This window comes from Artemia sp. Qi Xiang Cuo, chromosome 7, assembly GCF_049724085.1.
Source record: "Artemia sp. Qi Xiang Cuo chromosome 7, ASM4972408v1, whole genome shotgun sequence".
Classification (NCBI taxonomy): Eukaryota; Metazoa; Arthropoda; class Branchiopoda; order Anostraca; family Artemiidae; genus Artemia; species Artemia sp. Qi Xiang Cuo.
In genome coordinates this window covers 48,371,564-48,392,489 of record NC_142800.1, presented here as the reverse complement: position 1 = coordinate 48,392,489, position 20,926 = coordinate 48,371,564, and the positions used below count along the sequence as shown (strand labels likewise).

The 20,926-nt window shown below is 34.8% G+C and overlaps 1 protein-coding gene across 8 annotated transcripts in view; it reads left to right on the top strand.

Moving 5' to 3' along the window:
• LOC148950360 (uncharacterized) overlaps positions 1-20,926 on the top strand; it is a 369,985-nt gene that overhangs the window by 286,595 nt on the left and 62,464 nt on the right. For all 8 annotated transcript variants that reach the window (XM_089092346.1, XM_089092345.1, XM_089092344.1 and 5 more), the window contains 2 exons: positions 3,084-3,177; positions 12,246-12,434. In XM_089092346.1, coding sequence (XP_088948472.1) covers positions 3,084-3,177; positions 12,246-12,434 — 283 coding nt within the window. The remainder of the gene's footprint in view (positions 1-3,083; positions 3,178-12,245; positions 12,435-20,926) is intronic.

Sequence of the window (20,926 nt, the reverse complement as noted above, 5' to 3'; positions counted from 1 at the left end):
CTTTTGCCACGATTCTAATCCATCATGGACAATTCAATGCTGTGCCAGTTCATTCTAAAGACAGATTGTTGCGGAATTTATACGATGTTTAATCACTGACTTCTTCGCATGTGTCGTTCGAATGAATGTTGTTAAGGTTTACCTTGGATGCTTTAATTTGGGGTTTTAACTCAAGCTGTACTTGGGTTTCCAAATACTTTTGAAAACTCAAAGTTGAGCGTGAAAAAAAAAAGCCTATGCTTCGAAATAAAGGTTAAAACGTATATGTAAGATTATAATTTGAAGTATTATATTCATTTTTCTATCAGATTATTTTTTCTATTTTTAAAGAATTATCAAATGCAATGTACGCTGTTTGTTAGACGCTGTTTCTATGTAGGCAAATTAATACATATAGTACAAACCGTTATCAAAAATAAAAATAGAAAATTATTTCAAAGGCTGGGAATCGACTTCTGTTCAAAGTGGAAACTTAGAAAAACTGTTCCAATTCTTTCTGTCAATAAAGCCTATAAGCGTAGAAGCTGGATGGTATTTCAATAGTACTGGGTTGTTCATCACTAAAGTCCGAACAAGATTAGCATTCAAATCCATTGATACCCTAAGTTTCCTTGAAAATTGTATTAAGAAAAATTGCAACTATTTTAATCTAATGAAATATACTCTACTTATGCACAATGGACTTTCAGGCTTAATGAAAAATGCAACTTGTCCCTTTATTGATGTTTCCTCATCTTCTTTTACATATTTTCCTATCCTTACACACATAATCATAATAGGAAGCATTAATTCTTCAATAAGATTCAACGAGATTACAAAAAGAATATGTTTACTTGAGCCTGAAAATAAAAACCGAGTTTGAGTATTTCAAGTTTGTTGAAATCCTAGTTTGAATAAATAAAAAAACAAGTTTTTTTTAACTGAAAGTAAGGAGCGACATTAAATTTAAAACGAACAGTTCCTTAAATGAATATTCCGTATATGAAAGGGGCTGTCCCCTCCTCAGCGCCGCGCTCTTTACGCTAAAGTTTTTCATTGTTTTAAAAAATAGAGCTGTGAGAAAGAGTTAAACTTTAGCGTAAAGAGCGAGGCGTTGAGGAAGGGACAGCTTCTTTCATGTACGGAACAATTTCTGTTCGTTTTAAGTTTTAATGTCGCTCCTTACTCTCAGTTAAAAAAAACTTTTTTTTATTTAATTTCTGAACATTTTTAAATTAATGCAGGTTTTGATTTTGGCTCACCGTACATGAATAATTGAATCAAAATTTGCATATTAATTATACTTTTCTTTAGCTAAATGACTTTCTCGAAAGTTGTTTAATTTTATTTACGAACGTTTTTATTAGTAAAAAATATACGTAACTTACAAATTTACTTACGTAACGAACTTCTATATTCGTACATTTTTATTATGTATATTAGGGAGGTTCCCCCCTAGTTAATACCTAGCTCTTTACGCTAAATTTCGAATTTGTCTCCAATTCTTTTAATAATGACCCCTAAATCACCAAGGGTACTAATTAGAATAAATAGCTCTTATGAAAGTACTAAAAAAACTTTAGCGTTAAGAGCGAGGTACTGACTAGGGCGCGAACCCAATCATATACGTAATAGTTTCTATTTGTTTTAAGTTTTGATGTTGAAAAGTTTTCAGTTGAAAACTTTTTTTTTTATTTAATTTCTGATCGTTTTTTAAATAATGCTGGGAAATCTGGCGCCCCCTTCATAGAAATGTTCTTCCCCCATGAAAAATTCCTCCATGGACAGATACTCCCAAGCAACCCCTGATCCACCCCCACCCCCCCCCCCACCACCAGAAATATCCCCACTGAAAATGACTGTAATCTTCCCGATAACCTATGCTATGTGTAAACATTGGGCAAAGTTCATAACTTGCAGCCCTTCCCCCGGGGACTGTGGGGGATTAAGTCTTCCTCAAACACATATTTATTATATTTTTCGATCATGCTGAACAAAATGGCTATCTAAAAATTTTGATCAGGTGACTTTGGGAAAAAAAATGAGCGTGGGAGGGGGACTGGTTGCCCTCTATTTTTTTGGTCACTTAAAAAGGGCACTGGAACTTTTAATTTCTTTTCAAATGAGCCCTCCCGTGATATTCTCGGACCACTGGGCCGATATGATCACCCCTGGAAAAAAAATAAACAAAAAATACAAATAAACACGCATCTGTGATCTTTCTTCTGGCAAAAACTACACAATTCCGCATTTTTGCAGATAGGAGCTAGAAACCTCTACAGCCTTTTGAAACCTTTATGGTTCTCGGATACGCTGAATCTGATGGTGTGATTTTCATTAAGGTTTTATGACTTTTAGGGGATGTTTCTTCTCTTTTTTCGAAAATCAGGCAAATTCTCTCAGGCTCGTAGCTTTTAAACACAGGGTAACACTAAACTTGATGAAATTTATATATTTGAAATCAGGATAAAAATTTGATTCTTTTGATGTATCTATTGGTATCAAAATTCCTTTTATTAGAGTTTCGGTTACTATTGAGCCGGGTCATTCCTTACTTGCAGTTCTTTACCACGAACTGTTTGATACTCATGTCACTGATGCTTGGTGACGGTTGTCGAAATTGACGAAAATAAACTATGATCAATTTCCGTTTCGAATATGTTGATGCTTTAGAAAATCGTCTTTCATATTAAACAGAAAATTAAATATAACAGATGAGCTTAGTTGTATATGCACACGCAAAATTTAGGGGGTCATAAGAAGATTTCCAAGAAAGTACATTCTAGGCCACCATTTTTTTTTGAAGAGTGGGGCTGCTTCAAGACCATCTTGTAAGTAAATTGAACATGGATTCCTCCTTATCTCCTTTTTCCTATTCGCGGTCATGTTGTGATAAGATAAAACAATGATATGGAAAGGCATAGGTCTACTTTTCACCTTAAGGCATACGAATATATAAGAAGTTAAAAATGATTTGTTGTGATTTTTGAAGATATTCTCTTTTAAGTGTTTTCTCAATATTTATTTTGTTTTCTCGCATAGAAGTTTATTATTTTAAATAGTTATGTAAGAGAAGTATTCTTAAAAGATTTATGTTTTTTCAGAATGATGTTTCAGGAACTGTACTAAGCGACTCAATTTGTTCACTGATTGGCGGAGCTGATGCTTGCATCATTACTATGGGACATCAAAATGATGGTAATCTCTCTCCCTCTCTCTCTTTTTCCCTTTCTCGCTCTCTTCCTCATCCTCTAACTCCTTCTCTCTCTCCCAATTTTAAAAGGAATTTGTAGCTTAGTTGAATGTCTTTTAATGAAACAACTAACCCTGCTGGTAATGCAGCTAAGCAGCATACGGTATATTAAGAATTAAATAGTGCTTCAACTTTAAAAAGCAGTGAGCACGATTGTAAAAAGTTATGAATAAAATTTTTGGCTATTTAATTCCAAATGTTGTTTCCAGAATTTACGGCATTTCCTGCGCGCCTTATAAATTGATCACATCAACTCTTCAAGAGATTGAACTGATTTACTTAAGATTGAGCAGCTGAGATTGGTAGATTGCCGGGGAAGTAAACCAAAATGTCTGAAGTGCTGATATTTGCTCAAGATTTGGTAGACAGGTACCTAAGCACAAAGCAATCTTCCACAAGAAATGTAAGACCCTGATCTTTACATCCCAGGCATTAGATGGCATCAAAGCTTCATTGTTTGGTAAATATCCTGGCTTTGAAAATTAGAAGCCTTTGACCAAAAAAAAACTAATGGTCTAAAATTTTTCAGGGGAGAATTCTTTACTTTGCCTATTTGGAAAACTAATTCCAAGGGATTTGGGCAATTTCCTGGGGACATAGGTGGTTGTTCAAATGGAAAACTTTATGAAAATTTGTCTCTTTGCCCCAAGGTTCAAAGCTCCAAGTGGAACTTACTAGTTCCTAGTTCCAAGTTCCAAGCACACTACTACTAACTCCAGGTGGATCAAAGTATTTTCGGACAAAGGGCGGGAAAGGAGCATATATCTCTGTAAGTCAGTATTCTCACGTTCCATTTAGCTACTTGCCAGGTAAGTTCCTAGCCGATCAAAAAATTTTGGGTACCTTTTGGCTTAGAACCTGACTGGGACGGTGGTTTCGGAGCCCACTGGCCTTCCTTGCTTCTCCAAAGATATAGACCAAAAATCCTTCCTGGACCCCAGTTCAGAAAAGGTGCCCTGTGTCTACTTCACCACTTGTAATTTGAAGGACAGACTGTGTTGAAGGGGCCGTAGGATCAGTTTGATCCTACAATTATATCGATTCGAAATCCTTGCATGATTCCAGTCCAAACAAGCTGAGTTGCAACATGCCTTCCTTCCTGCTAAAAATTTGTTGGTGGAATGGGCTTAAATGTGTTTCACATCAAGTAGTCGTTATTTTCGCACCTTAGACTTGCATTTATTGGAAGCCTAGAGTGGGTTTTAAGTAAAATTCTCATTTTAAGCTCCTAAAGAATTTTTTTTTTTAATTTTAGCCCGTTTTACTGAGAAAATCAGAAGAGCTAGTCTTTTCAAGCTTTCAGAAATCTAATTTTCTTTCCGTTTTCTATCAAAAGTTACCTGCATCACCGTAGTCCGATGGTTAGCTTCGGTTTTACGAAATAGGGCCTACTTTTATGTTTGTGGCTCATGTCGTGGATTGAACCCTTTTTGACTTTAAGGAGTTTAAAAAACCCTAAGGAGTTGTTCTTCCTTAGGAGCCTCTTTCATTCAGGGTACACACCTTGTAAGTTTCAGGGTGATCAGAAGAATTTTGTACACTCTTAAGCCCTTTTGGCAAGTTGCTTTAAAATAATTTAACTCAGTAGCCCAATTTGGTCTGTGCTGATCGAGTATATTCCATGGAGGATTATTCATTTTGGTGTTGGCTCGTTGAAAATAGCTCGAAAGTCCAAGAACTGTTTTGTTTGAGCAAGCTCAGGTACTGGCCTTCTCGTTTTTTAATGTATATGTCTTATAATAATAATAATTTATTTATGCCCTCTATGCATAAATGGTTGTACACAGAGGATTATAAGAAATAAATGAAAAGAAAACTGAAAAATACAAAATTACGCTTCTAACGAAAAGGACGACAATAAGTAGCTCATAATAATCAATAACTCATGAATATATAATAAATAGCTTATGATAGCTCATTAGTGCATATCACTAAAAACACTTAAAACGTAACGCATAAACACTCATAATACATAACGCATAAATAGCTGTTTTATTAAAGCAATGGCGACAAAACTATTTTTTCCATTAAACGAGACAATTAAGGGAAAAATTTATTATATTTTCTCTAGATCGTCTAAGAAATCGGTCGTATTGTTGATCCATTTTAACAGTAATATCAAATATTCCAAATTTTCGTATAATATACCTATTTTTGAACCATAGTGGAATTCCAAGAAAATATTTATAAAAGCGGAAAAAGTACACGCGGATACACTTTTACTTAAAAACTTCAAAAAAGGAACAATGAAAAATACATGAGGTGCAAACATTGAATTATAAATGATAACAAGTGTTTGTTTATCAAAGCGACCTTTCACCCTGACTTGCCGGCCATAAGTTTTCCTAAGTTTTCCCAGTACAGACGATAACACCAACTCCCGCGTAGCTTTAATTGTCGGGCCAAAAGACAAGCCAAGGTATTTAATAGAATCATTAATAAAAAATTTTAAGTGATCCCATTTTAATTGAATGATACTGGAAATCACTATTAATGTTTGCCACTAGGAATTTTTCTTTAGTAGGTTCAATCTCTAATCCTATCTCCCGTTGATGTGACTGTAATACGTTAATTGCATTATGTATTGATATTAAAATGTCCAAAATAACAAAATATCATCAGCATACGACAAGTGGCTAATTTCGTTACCGTCAATCGCATATGGGGGTAGGTACCATGTGGCTGTTCTAATTGCGTTATTAAATATGAAGGGGCTAAGAACTGACCCTTGTTTTACTCCACGACGTAAAGAAATTCGGTCTGAAAGTTGCCCTCACGAAAAATTATCACAGGTGAATTACCATACCAACCCGTCAAACACTGGCTTATAAATGAGTTCACTCCACTACGAAACCATCATAGAAAAGCGTGGTTATGCAATATGCAACATACTATTAAGCGCATTTGAAATATCAACTCCGCACACAAATAGTTGTTTTTTTAATTTATGATGGTGCTACAATATTTCTAGAAATATTGCGTATGCATTTTGAACCCCAACACTACTTCAGAAACCCCAATGATGGTCCCCAAATCACATTTTGTTGATAAATATGAGAGTAAAATATTTTCAACTAGTTTACTAATAACAGAACAAAGTGTTATAGGTTATTAAATTGTTAGTGTTATAATTAATAAAAAAAATAATAAAAGATTGTATTTCAACTTCATTGTTTGAAAAAGTGATGAAACTCCAAATTCGTTTTTAGCTACCCTGTAAATATTGTTCTTTTATTAATTTTGTTAAGGATTGTACAAGCAAATATAAGACACTAACAACTGGTGTTTTTTGTTTGTGGCAGTGAATTGAAGAACTCTTGGCACATTTATCCTGTGATTATGCATCTATAAAACAAATAATGCGTTTTTAAGTTGCTTAAGGTCTCGTAACTTTTCACCTCGGAGTGAGGACACATACCATACAATAACAGTCTTTAAGATGCAAAATCTTATGCAAAATCTATGTTTATTTTCATTTTTTTTATTCGACTATATTTGTAATAAATCAATGAACGTAAATTTGATAAGTAAGGAACCGAAAGGCATCTATTTACTATCACAAGGCTAAAATAGAAAAATAAGAATAAAACCGAACTAAAGAATATTTTTAGAGAACTACTGGGAGATAATGACCTCAAAATCTGCCTTGTCCACTACTAGTGGTCAACTTATCTGACTGAGTATCGACATTCGAAATCCTTTATGATCAATCTCTTTTTTCTTTTGAGAGAGAGGGAAAAAATGTTTTTAATCGAGACTTGAAATGATGTTTTAGTGTGTTCTCCAGTTAGACTGATGCTGACTGCAAAAGTTTTTGCCGGACTTATTGTTAAATTGAATCAAGTCAATTTTCCCTGAAAATTTTTTGTAAATGTATAGAGCGGTGAATTTTCATTAAGATAGCGACTGGAGTCGCTATCTTTGCATCATACAACCATACATGATTGTATGAAGCAAATAGGGATTTATCTATGACAAAAAAGTCACATAATAGCTAAAAACCCATAACTATTTGAAGCCTAAATAGTGCTTGAAGAGGTATTATTATTTAGTTCTGAATTATTTGAACAATAGTTATCAAGTGCAAAATCTTAAAAGAAAGATATTATAGCTACCGCTTCTGTATATTCATTAATTTATATATCTAATGTAACTTTTGTTACGTTCTTTTATTATTAGACCTTGTCCCAAATCTCAGAGAAAATGGACTTGGCATTTTCGTGGTTGCCAACTCTAAGAGAACCAAGTAAAAGCCGACGCTAGCCCTTATAGACCGTAAGAAAAGTTTAGAATCTCTGTTTTGAGCTGATTCGGGGTAGATGACGTTTATTATTGAGGATATTGCCCATATTCAATAATTGCAGAAAGTGAAGTTTAACGCTCTTTTTCACAAAGAACATTAGACCCTTCTAAAATGGCGTTGTGTTGAAGCAAAGTTTAATTTAATTTTCTATGTCCGAAAATCGAATTTATTGTTGAGGATATTGCCCGTATTGAATAATTGCAGAAAGTGAAATTTAACGCTCTTTTTCACAAAGAACATTAGACCCTTCTAAAATGACGTTGTGTTGTAGCAAATTTAATTTAATTTCCTAATCCAAAAATCCTAATCTCTAGCCTTTCATTCTGTCCCTCTCTCCCGCACTCAAAACAAAACAGGCTTTGTTTCCCTAAGATAACGCCCTTGTGTCTCTTTTTCTATTTTGTTCTATTTTTTTGTTTTCTATTGATAACTCTACTTATCAACACCAAACTCTCTGAGGTTAATACAGCCTTAGACGCTGCTTCTCCACTCCCCTCTATTTAGAGCTGCACTCTTACTCCATCCCATGAAGTATATACTTCCTTCAAATATTTTCTCAAGACCTCTCCTCACCTTGTGGAAACACGCCAGTCCTCTTCCCATGATAGTAAATATGTTTTTGCAGGAAACTGCATGAAGCACCTTCAGGAGTAGGTTTTCGCGTTTATTGGGTTTTATGCTTGTTCGTGAATATATTGCCTCCATCATAGGTACGCAAAAACTAAATAATGGAAATATAAACATCCCTTATTGAATCAGCCGCAATAGTGAATTCTCTTTTTTCCATTGAATTTTTTTTTGAAAATGTTTTTTTATCGATTATTATGGAACAAGTTCACTCTTCACATCATTTCTGACTACGATTACTTCGTTTTATGAACTCAGATTCCAATACATTCGGTAAAAAGGGCTGTTCATTTAAAAAAAAATAGAAGAAAATAAGGCAAGTTTTTTCTTCGAATGTGCAATGAAAAATATCCTTTTTAGTAGACCTAAGCAGCTAAATATACCTGTAATTCCAGTTACTGGTGTTTGCCCACAACTTACTTTTTATGTTGTTTGTTCCAATTTTCTGATTAAAAATTGAAAGAAATATAAAATTTGCGTGCGTACAGTTCAAAAATCTGAAGAGAATAAATATTTTGAGGATAAAAATGGTGGTACTTCCGTATTAAACGTACTCTTTTATATACTGTATATGGAATGTCAAACTGGAGACACTACAGATACCCGCCAGACTGGCTATTTCAAGACACCGCTATTAAGAATTGGAATGCAAAGAGTAGTTTTCATTGCGTTTACGATAACTGTTGCTTTTTGGGGTTTAGGAGGGAAGGTGCCTAGGTTAGGTTACGTATTTAATATATGGTATGCTTTACCCCCACTCCCCTAATGTGCAAATATATAGCCCAAATTTGTTTCTAAACTATTATATATTCATCCTATTTTATTTCATTAGCATTAACCAAACTTGACTTCTTTAGCAGTATATAAAAGAGTACATTTAATGCGCAAGTACCAAAATGTATAAAAATAAGATTAACAATTTGCAAATGAATTTTTGAGTTTTTTTTTTAAATGCTGATATTCATTTCATAATAGTTCAAAACTTTAAACACCATCAACTTCAGGATTCGGGGAAATAAATTGTCACATCCATTTGCTTAAGATAATCAAATAGTGTCTCCTTCTGTTTACAAAGTATCTAATTTCAAGTTCGCGTCTCTCTAATTCAATGAATGCTCCTCCACTTTGTTGACAACTGTAAAATTCAATTCTGGCTATATACCTCTCTTAAATTTTCTATTATTCTGGTTTTATGCTTCCCTCAATTCTCCTCCGTTTCTTGTTGACAGGGGGCCGTAAATCTTGAGTGTTCAAACTGTTTTCTCTTTTCTGCTTCTTTTCTCCTGTTCTTTTTGTAACAAACCTGAAGTTATAAGCTCTGTTAACCAGATATTGATTCAGACCATGGTCGTTTCTCTTCAAAACAGTGGTAACCTTTGGAAGTTTTGCTCTAGACTGTGTTATTTTCCTTTAAATTTGATTTTGTGTTTATTTATTTATCATTTTTCTAGCATTTGCGAAGTTTTTTCTTATGCCTTTTTTTTCTGAAAGGCCACGTTGCTTTATTACCTGAACGCTAAAAGCTTTTAAACATCGAATCGAATATTTTTTTTTAATTAGTGTAGTACTTGGCTTAATGAATGTCATTTTAGGCTGAGTAAGATTTTCTTCTTTTGTAATAAAAAAAAATCTTTTTGAAAGTTTTTGAATGGGCATTTTCAGTACTATTTATGAGTTTGGCAAGTTGCTTCCCTACTTATTTGAGTTTTACTCTCTTACTGGACAGTTCTACAGTGGCAGAGAGAACCCCGCTTTCCTCTATTTTTGACAACTTAAGATCTATATCCATTAGCTGTAAATAAGTTTAATATTCTGATTTTACACTTCAGTTTCATGAAGACTGAACAAAAGTGTTGCATCTAAATAACACTAGTGTTTGTGCAACCCTCTACTCCCACTTCCTCAGATGAATGTGGTTGAAAGTTGCGGCTAATGACTTATTTTAACTAGTAAGGTAATTACGATTTCATATCCTTGAATCATCAGTTACCTCACTTACATTTCCCAAAAAGTTTTCTGTGCCACTTTAAAATACATCAGTTCTTTATTTTCTTTTTTTAGAATGCTTCAATTCTTTGAATCCTTTTCGCGTTGCTTTTATATATATATATATATATATATATATATATATATATATATATATATATATATATATATATATATACACACGTCTGCCTCTCCGATTCTTTTGCACTACTTCATTGATTTAGGACATTCTTAGAAGCTAGAATGCTTAAATAGACTTGAGACTGTCGAGGAAAAAAAGTTTGGAAATTGTTGAAGATAAGCATTGTGTCATTAGGTCATATCGACCCCTATTAACTATCGGAATATTTCGTCATAAATTCAAGGACTTAAGTATCTAAATCCTTTCTGATATATCCAATCCAGGTTTTTAAAATATTGAAGCTGCTATCAAAATCACGGAGAACTATTCCCTTTAGACATTATGGATATATAATTATGATATCTGGGCAAATGGAATGTCCACACGATAGTCTTGGAATAGCTGATCAAGATTGATGTTGCACAGATACGGCACAAGTGAAGAATAAAAAGAAAAAATAAGAAGAGAAGATAATGCAAACAGTGTTGATTGCTAATGATGGATTAGCAGCATTGCCGAAACACTTAACTATAATTTCCCTTTTTACTAAACGTACCCTGCCCCAAAGCTTGTATTTATTTTCTTTCAAATACGTTTGCTGAGAAACCGTAATACAATAGGGGAAAATAAAACTCTTCACAAATGATGTATTTTGCGGGTTGCATGGCCTAATCTGGAAAGTTATCGATAAGGGATTCAGACCGGACATTCACCACTGACTTGGAAGACAAAAATTCCCGAAAAAAGAATGGTACTATTAAAAAATGTATGACACTTTACTTTCAAAAATTATTTTCTTCAAACAGTATCAGCGAGACACAAGAATTTTTTTTTTTTCTTGTAAAACTTTTGCAAGTGAAAAAGTAAATTTTTTAGTAGGCGAAAAGTAAAAAACGTCTCCTGAACGATTTGTTACTTTTGGTGGCGATAAAATGAACATTATCTTTTGCATTTTGGATAAATCAAGGTTTTTATTGTAACAGTATGTATTGGTGAGTTTTTCAGCAATTTAATTTTGTTTAGGACCCGCTGATATTTTTCGAAACTTTGCAGTTAAGTTTCGAGGTTTATTTACTTTTTGTTTCTCTGCCCATCTCTATGCAGTCAACCTTTTCTGTCTGGTCATTCAGAACAGAAAAATATCTGTTAAACAACCGTCAAACTTACATATCTCTTAGGACAATTAATTTACTGTCACAAGAAACTCTTTGAACCATCATTATAAATTGAATAAAATAGACCAACAAGACTTGAATGCATGTAAAAATCTAGTGATATAGACAATATAAGTGAAGAAAGTATATATTCTAATAAGAATTCTTACGAAATAATTAATTTTTGTGGAAGATTTACACCCTGATAAAAGAACCATAGTTCGTTTCGGCAGAACAAGTTCTTGGCAGACATTAATGAATGATGTAAATCTTAAATTAAAAGCGGGTCTTAATACTTTTACTCGTCTTTAACACCTAATATGAATGCTCTTCGTGGCTCTGGGGTCAGATGTTACACATAGTTGAAACTGAACATACTTTTTATTACATTGAATACAATGACGAGAAGAATTCCACCTATGGAGCTCCACGTCAAAATTCTGTTTGCAATTTGTTTTGGTGTTTCTTGTGGAAGAGGATTTGGAAAGAAAAAATCTTTTGATTCAATTCATGAACTGATTCCTTGAATAGAACCATACCGGGAATAGGTGGAACCTGGCAAGAGAAATAAAAGGGATAAAGTAAATAAAAAATCCTATGATTTAATTAGCATTTTTAGTCCAATCTTCAGGCATTATGACCACTGTTTTGAATACTATGAAAAAACTTTCGTGAACTAATTAACTATCTTCGAATATATTTTAATGCAGTTGAGTGTTGCACTAATAGTCAGATTCATAGTTTTAAATAGTAAAAGAGACACTTCAGTCTTTTATATTGACAATATGTGTGATCGGTCTAATTATCTAATTCTGCTTTCAGCTCGTAACAAGACGCTAATAGGAAATTGTGTACCTGGTGAAGTTGGATTAATTCCATGCATGTTTACTTGGTTGTACCGCTCTTTAAGTGAAATAAAAAATAAATCTGGAGCCAGATTTTCTGTGAGGATTTCTGCAATGGAAATTATGCAAAATGGAACAAAAGACCTTCTAGCGGCTTTTGCAATTGGTAAATTTTCAATGATATCTAGTGCTTGAATATATTTGCACGAAACTTATAATTGTATACTCTTATATAAGTTGTTAGATACATAATTCCCTACCGTAAACATAGTTTACTTTGGTGTATATATTGCTAAGTAAATACATAGATAGGTAGGTAGATACGTTAGATTTTTGGTTTTGAAAAGCATATGTTAAAGGGGAGTACTTGACCCTGTTCTGGGTACATTTGAAAGATGTTATATAGACAATGGCATTGTAGATGATTTATCTATCCTTAAAACAAACTGAGAAAATTTGTAATTGAATAGACATAAATATCAAGCCGTTTTCTTTATATCATATTTTTGATATAAATGAAAAAAGAGGAAGGACCAAGATTAATGCAACCCTGTCCCAGTTTTTAGTCTTTATAAGGTTAGCCAGATAAATTTGCACTAAAGAAACCAAATCAAATATTTTTTCATTCCTTTTGAATGCAAACATGTAATCTTTATCAAGGTGGGAAATGTTCATGGAAAATTGGTTTACTAGAGAAAGGGGAGGGAATACCTTCTAAATAAGGAACTGGCTCTCTTTAATTACAAGAAATATAGTTAACAAGACATTACAGACATTAATTACAAGATATAAGATATTAGAGTAGATACAAGTAATTACAAAATATTAGAACTTTAAAATAACATAAACTGCTTTTTATAACTCGAGGTCAATGCCCCTCAAACTAATGCTGTAAACAGTCTAGCATAATTATGCTTTAATGGAAAATGGTGTTCGGAACTTCTTCCTAAAAAAAAAAAAAAATAATCTCATCACAGATTTGAATCCTAAATATTTTGTTTCGGCTTTTTAGATGCAGCATTTCAGCAGAAAGTTGCGTTCCCCATATGGCATTCCCACTTTCCTCCTCTGTTCGTCCCAGACCACTGCTTTTCAAAACTGTGTTGGTTGTATGATTAATGAAAAATCATTGTGAATTAAAAAGGATTGACTTAGTAAAGAGCATTTTTCTCCCAGCCCTCGTTGATTTCCTTTTAACAACTGATTTTTACTATTTTATTGAATTGGTAGTAAAAAAAAAATATACTAATCTGTTACTGGTGTTCGGGTGTTATTCGGGAAATTTAAATCAAATGGGTTATTAATGACTCGAGCTAGTATAGCTCAAATTGTCAAGTTATTACAAAGCTCATAGTAGCGAAATCTAAGAAGGGAGTGACTCGGTCCACTAATAACCGAAACTCTAAAATCTATAGACTACTACTACTACTACTATTACTACTACTACTACTAATAACTCACCGCAGCACCAAGCCGCCTAAGGCCAACACAGCTACGCACGCTCCTCCTCCATTCCAATCTATTCAAAGCCTCCCTTTTTACACCCGCCCACGAAGTTCCCATTTCCTTTAAATCTTTCTTTATGACGTCCTCCCGCCTCAGACGGAGACGACCTGCTTTCCGTTTAGCCCTAGATGGTTGGCCGAAAAGAACAATCTTCGGCAATCTGTCATCCTTCATCCGCACAACATGCCCTAGCCACCTCAACCTTTCTTTCATTATAGCCCTAGAGAGCGGTATTGAACCACATTTTCGTTTAGCCTATTTTTTGAAATACGGTCAGTCAGCCGGGTACCCAGAACAATCCTTAAGCAATTTCTCTGGAAAACATCTAGCAAATCTTCATCCGCTTTTCGAAGCGTCCATACTTCAGAGCCATATTTGACCACTGTCATCACTGTAGCTTCTAATATTCTAATCTTGGTTTGCAGACTTATCTTTCTATTCTTCCAAACTTTTTTTTAACTGTGAAAAAACACCCTGAGCCTTGGCTTTTCTATATTTAACATCTTTACTGCTCCCACCATCTTTACTAATAATACTGCCAAGGTAAGGTAAGCTGCCTACCTGATCAATCTTTTCGTTACCCAATGTCACCTTTCCATCTTCACTTATTCCTAGCCTTAGTGACTTAGTCTTCCTAACATTAATTTTCAAACCAGTTCTAGCACCCTGAACTCGCAAAACCTCTAAAACTTCATTCATTTTGCTCCCACTTTCATCTAGGATGCTTAAATCATCAGCATAATCCAAGTCCAGGAGACTTTCCCCCCCCCCCCCCATTTGATTCCGTGGTCTCCCATTGCCTTTCCTGTGCTCCTTAAAACAAAGTCCATCGAAATAATCCATATAAAGGGGGATAGAACACAACCCTGCTTAACTCCTGATTTAATACAAAACGAGCTGCTAACCTCATTTCCTACCTTAACCGCAGCTGTGTTATTCTCATACATATCCTAATCACTTTAATGTATTACTAAAGCTCTTCTATCAACAGAATCGAACGCTTGCTCGTAATCTATAAAACTGAGGACCAAAGGTGTTTGAAAATTCAGGCACTTCTCAATTATTAGCCTAAGAGTGAAAATTTGGTCGACACATCCTCTACCTTTTCTAAAAGCCGCACTGCTCTTCTTTTAAAACTTTGTCTACGGCATCTCTCAGTTTAAAAAGTATCATATTACTAAGTAATTTACTACCTACAACCAAGATTAGAATCTTAGATGCTACAGTGATGACAGTTGTCAAATATGGCTCTGAAGCATGGGCGCTCCAAAAAGCGGATGAAGATTTGCTAGATGTTTTTCAGAGAAATTGCTTAAGGATTGTTCTGGGTACCCGGCTGACTGACTGTATTTCAAACAATAGGCTATGCAAAAAATATGGTTCAATACCGCTTTCTAGGTCTATAATGAAAGAAAGCTTGAGGTGGTTAGGGCATCTTGTGCGAATGAAGGATGAGAGATTGCCGAAGATTGTTCTTTTCGGCCAACCGTCTAGGGCTAAACGGAAAGCAGGTCGTCCTCGTCTGGGATGGGAGGACGTCATAAAGAAAGATTTAAAGGAAATGGGAACTTCGTGGTTGGGTATAAAAAGGGAGGCTTTGAATAGATTGGGGTGGAGGAGGAGCGTGCGTAGCTCTGTTGGCCTCAGGCGGCTTGGTGCTGCGATGAGTTGTTAGTAGTAGAGACCAGACTAATGCCTCGATAATTACCACACTCACTCTTATCACCTTTCTTATAAAGTGGTTTAATTAGAGTTTTCCTAAAATCGCTAGGTACTTCCCCTTTATCAGAAATCATATTCATAATCTTAAGTAACTTATTTCTAACCTCAGAGCCACCATATTTAAGAAAGTCATTTACCACCCTATCAGCACCTGGAGCCTTATTATTTTTTAATCCTTTTAGTACTGTTGCTAATTGCTCCTCACAAAACAAATCTTACTTCACATCCAAGGTATCACAAACTTTTTCATTTTCCTCTATATTTTTTCCTGCAACTCTGTCTCGGTTAAGCAAATTCTCCAAATGTTCGGACCATCTCTCTTTAGTTTTTTCCTTATCACTAGTTGCGACCCCATTCCTATCTTTAACTGGGCCAAGTCCGGATTGACTACTCCCTCTCAATTTGTTAACGTGCCAGTACAATATTTTACTATTATGCCGTCTAGCTACATCTTCCAGATCCTCGGCAATTTTATCCATGGCATCCACTTCACACCTCCTTAGTTCATATTTTAATGTTTTTTCCACTTTCTTTACATTTCTTTTGTTTTCATACTATCTATCAATCAGGCAACCCGTAATAGATAAATTAGCTAGGAAGAGATTTTTCAGCCCACAGACGCCCATCAAAACATACCAAGCCCAGAAAAATTGTCCATTAGTCAGAATCCCGTGCGAATGCTCTGTCGTTTACTAGGCTATAATTTCCTCGAGGGGCGCCACTCAAGTGGGAATAGAGTTGACCGCAAGGTCCCCAGTCTTGCAGGTGCCCCGAAAAGGTCAAGGCAGCCCTTTGCAGAGGCCGTTGTCCATAGATCTGGATCATACGCCCTGCCACAGTTGTCCTCCTATAGAAGATCCTCTCGCGATGGTGTTCTGCATCACCATGCAATTTAACCCAATACTGGGAGAAGGTTTGCAACTCATGGGACTTATGGACAAACCAGTGGGCCCTTTTGAGTGTACATTTGAGGGGCCTTCTTCCTCCTCCGCCTGTATTTATGGCCCCGGGCGAGTGTGCCCCAGTTCCTATTATGGATCCCCAGGGACAAGGTCCGCCCTTGGTCCGTGCCTCCTATGGAGGTACCCTGCATATCTGTAGAGCATTCCCCTATCACCACCTGGGAACACGCTGAATGGCCTGGGGGAGGCCAGGGAATCATCTATAGAATTGGCTTTATATGCTTCTTCTAATAAATTAGAATAAGTCTAAAACAGATTCTTCTAATAAACTAGAATAAGTCTAAAACAGATTCTTCTAATAAACTAGAATAAGTCTAAAACAGATTCTTCTAATAAAATTGTGGATTGCGATACGCGTATATTCAAGGGTGTCTACAGGATGGAGGTCAGGTAGGCTTCAGCCCTATAGAACACTAGAGATTACGAAGACTTTCTATTTATATGAATAAAATATCCTCCCTATCCACCTGATTACGGAAAATGATTGGACAAAACTGCTTTTAATCAAATTTTTTGACTGAATATTCAAATTTTGCTTAACGATTAGTTACAATCATCCACCTTAATTCTTAGGCAGAAAAATCGAAAAAATTATGCAAACATTCCTAAAATTAAAAAATAATAAAACTGTTTCGGTTGAAAATCGAACAGGAATTAATTCCAAAATAGTTTTTCAAAAAAGATTTTTTTTCCCAAAAAAGTAAAGAGCTGTAGTAAAATCTAAAATAAATGGAAATTAAGAAGGCATGTAATTTTAAACACCGTTAGATTCAGCATATCAAAGAATACTACTGTAGAGGTCTTAAGCTCCAATCTACAAAAATGTTTAACTTTGTATTTTTTTTTGTTCCAGAAGAAAGATCCCAGATGCGCGTACTTTTTTTTTTTTTTTTTTTTTTTTTTTTTATTGGCCAGGGGTGATGGGGTCAAACCGGTGGTCCTATAAGATTGGGAGAGGGCTCATTCAAGCGGAATCAAAAGTTGTAGTGCCCTATTTAAGTGACTACAAATATTGTGCCTCGGGAAAGTGGCCTTTTCTGCCATTTTGTGGCACTAAATTACGATTTTGTCTCAAAAAGGACCAAGTTGCTATGAATTGAAAATTCTAAGATAGATAATCCATTTATCAAAAACATAAATTGAGCTTCCCAGTTGCAGAGGAAGTAATGTCGCATGGTGACGCATTCGCTCCTGAAAAATCACCTAGTCTATACAAGATAAATGGTTAATATGGATGTTCATCTTAATCCGTGATTTAGCTAAGTTGATTCACTTTATTTTTTGCTAAACTTTTTTTAGCCTTTTATAATTACACATCAGCTATAATGATGATGGGTCATTGCGTAGGCGGGGGTGGGGACAGATTCCTAAAAGAGTGCGTTTATATGCCCATATTCTTTAACTCTCCATGATTATTTAGATAAACATAGAAAGGGTTATTGGGGGGAGGGTTAAGAATTACCCTGTCATCTCCCTTTATTTAGAATAGGCCTGAGTAATGATGCTACGGGGTGATACTTCCCTTCTTATTGAAGAAAAATGTTTCTGACATTTATATTAAAGTTGCGTTTAACTAAACTGATTTGCTTCATGTTTCATTCCGTTCGTTTTAAGTTTTAATGTCGCTCCTTACTTTAAGTTAAAAAATTTTTTTTAATTTAATTTCTAAACATTTTTGAGCTAATCCAGGTTTTGATTTTGACTCACCGTACATGAATAATTAAAACGAAATATGCATATTAATTTTACTTCTTTTGGTTAAATGGCTTTCTCCAAAGTTGTTTAATTTTATTTACAAACTTTTTTATTATTAATAAATATACGTAACTAACTAATTAACTTACGTAACGAACTCCTATATTCGCATGTTTTTATTACGTATATTAGGGGGTTCGCCCCCTAGTCAATACATTGCTCTTTACGCTAAAGTTCGAATTTTGTTCCAATTCTTTAAAAATGACCCCTTAATCACAAAGGCCGTCAATTAGAATAAATAGCTCTTATGAAATGACTGAAAAAACTTTACCGTAAAGAGCAAAGTATTTACTAGGGGGCTAACCGACTCATATACGTAGTGACTTCTTTGTTTTAAGTTTTGATGTTGCTCCTTACTTTCAGTTGAAAAACTTGTTTTTTTTAATTTAATTTCTGATCGTTTGTTTAAATAATGCTGGGAAATTGGTGCCCTCTTCATAGCAGCGTCCCTTCCCCTATGAAAACTTCTTCTATGGAAATATCCTCCCATGTAACCCCCGACCCCCCGCCACTACCAGAAAAATTCTCGCCTGAAAACGTCTGTATACTTCCCATAATCAATACTATATGTAAACATTGGGCAAAGTTCATAACTTGTAGCCCTTCCCCCGGGGACTGTGGGAGAATAAATAATCCTCAAAGACATAGTTAATATATTTTTGACCATGTTGAACAAAATGGCTATCTCAAAATTTTGATCCGGTAACTTTGGGAAAAAAAGGGCGTGGAAGGGGTCCTAGTTGCCCTCCATTTTTTTGGTCACTTATAAAGGGAACTAGAACTTTAAATTTCCATTCAAATGAGCCCTCCTACGATATTATAGGACCACTGGGTCGATACGACCACCCCTGGGAAAAAAAAAAAAAAAAAATAAATAAACACGCATCCGTGATCTTTCTTCTGGCAAAAAATACAAAATTCCTCATTTTTACTGATAAGAGCTTGAAACTTCTACAGTAGGGCTCTCTAATAAGCTGAATCTGATGGTATGATTTTCATTAAGGTTCTATGACTTTTAGGGGGTGTTTCCCCTTTTTCGGAAATAACGCAAATATTCTCGGGCAGGTTACTTTTAATGGGTAAGACTAAACTTGATGAAACTTATATATTTGAAATCAGCATAATAACCTGATTATTTTGATGTATCTATTGGTATCAAAATTCCGTTTTTTAGAGTTTTAGTTACTATTGAGCTGGGTCGCTCCTTACTTACAGTTCCTTACCACGAACTGTTTGAAAATTATATACAGGGATTTGTAAGTGTGCATCGGCTATTATGAAGGAGGTAGCCCTACGGTGGGTCATTTTGTAGGCGGGGTGGGATGCAAATGCTTTAAAGAGTGCATTTTGTACCCAATTATCCTTCAAATTTTGATTAAATTTTCGCTTAAAACTTCAAATACTATCAAAATGTTTTAACTTTTTAAGTTGAAAAAATTAAAAAACACGGTCGAACCACTTAATCAAAAATTATTGATGTATACAATTTGACCGCAAGGATGGGGCTAGTACCCTACATTATATCTTGGTTAGGCCTTGGGACGATCTGAAAAACGATCAGAAATTATATATAAAAAATAAGATTTTTCAACCTTACCCAAACCAGACAAAAAATTTTATATTTCGCAATTAAGTTTTAAGTTTAAGAAGAAAGCCATAAAAAATTTGTTTTCGCTTTTATTTACTGACACTAAACTTTGAGAAGTATGTACTTCAAGGTGCCTCACAGAGCCCATGTAATTATCCACACTAAATGAGAATTGTGATAAATATTACTTGACTGATTTATCTATGTGTGTTTCAATTTTCTTGTCACCTGCTTTATTTCCCGTCAGCAGATTTCATGTGTTTGCGGTTTTTCATGATTAATTTGCGCTCTTTATTTTCTCGTGGGTTTCCTTATTCCTATCCTAAAAATGTCTCATCATTCATTTAAGTTAGGTGTGTTTAAGAAAAGTGACCTAATTCCTCTGTAGAAAAGCCAAATTTCACCAAATATTCTAAAAAAAATCCACCAGAAGCCAAACCCCAATCACCGGAAACCTAAGAGCGATTTTCGGTGCTTCAGTAAAAAAAATTGACTGTACTAGTGCTACAATAACACTTTCATGCTACACGTGGCAACCCTGAGCACGCACTACAGTGCTACACATAGTGAAATGTTGCAAAAATAGCACTTTCTTGCTACAGGTGACAACCGTGTACGGGCGCCGGCAAGGGAGGGGCAGGAGGTCATGGCTCCCCTGGAAATTTGGAACTATAAAGTAATCATAAGAAAACCAAAGAAAAGAGAGCAGAATAGGGGAAACCATGGAAAAAATGTTAGTTGCCCCATTGTTGGCTGCCTGCCAGTATATTTTGGCCCATAATAAGGTAAATATAAGTTCTAATTTGTGACTGATTAAGCCCTAACCAGTTTTCCGCAAACCTTTTTTCTATATGATTTGGCTGGAGCAAAAAAAAAATCAAACTCTTCATAGTAATGAATATTAAATAACGTAGTAAATAACGATCCTTCATAGTAGATAACGATCCTTGTCAATAATGAAAGTATAATAGCCTAACTATTGATAACATTCAGTCAAAGAATCATCTTTTTATGGTGATCCTAAATATGCATTTTTTTTATTAGTAATTAGTGCAGTTATTAGAACACAAGAATAGAAAACACAAGGAAAACAACTTAAAGAGGCAATTTCGGAAAGAATATGCC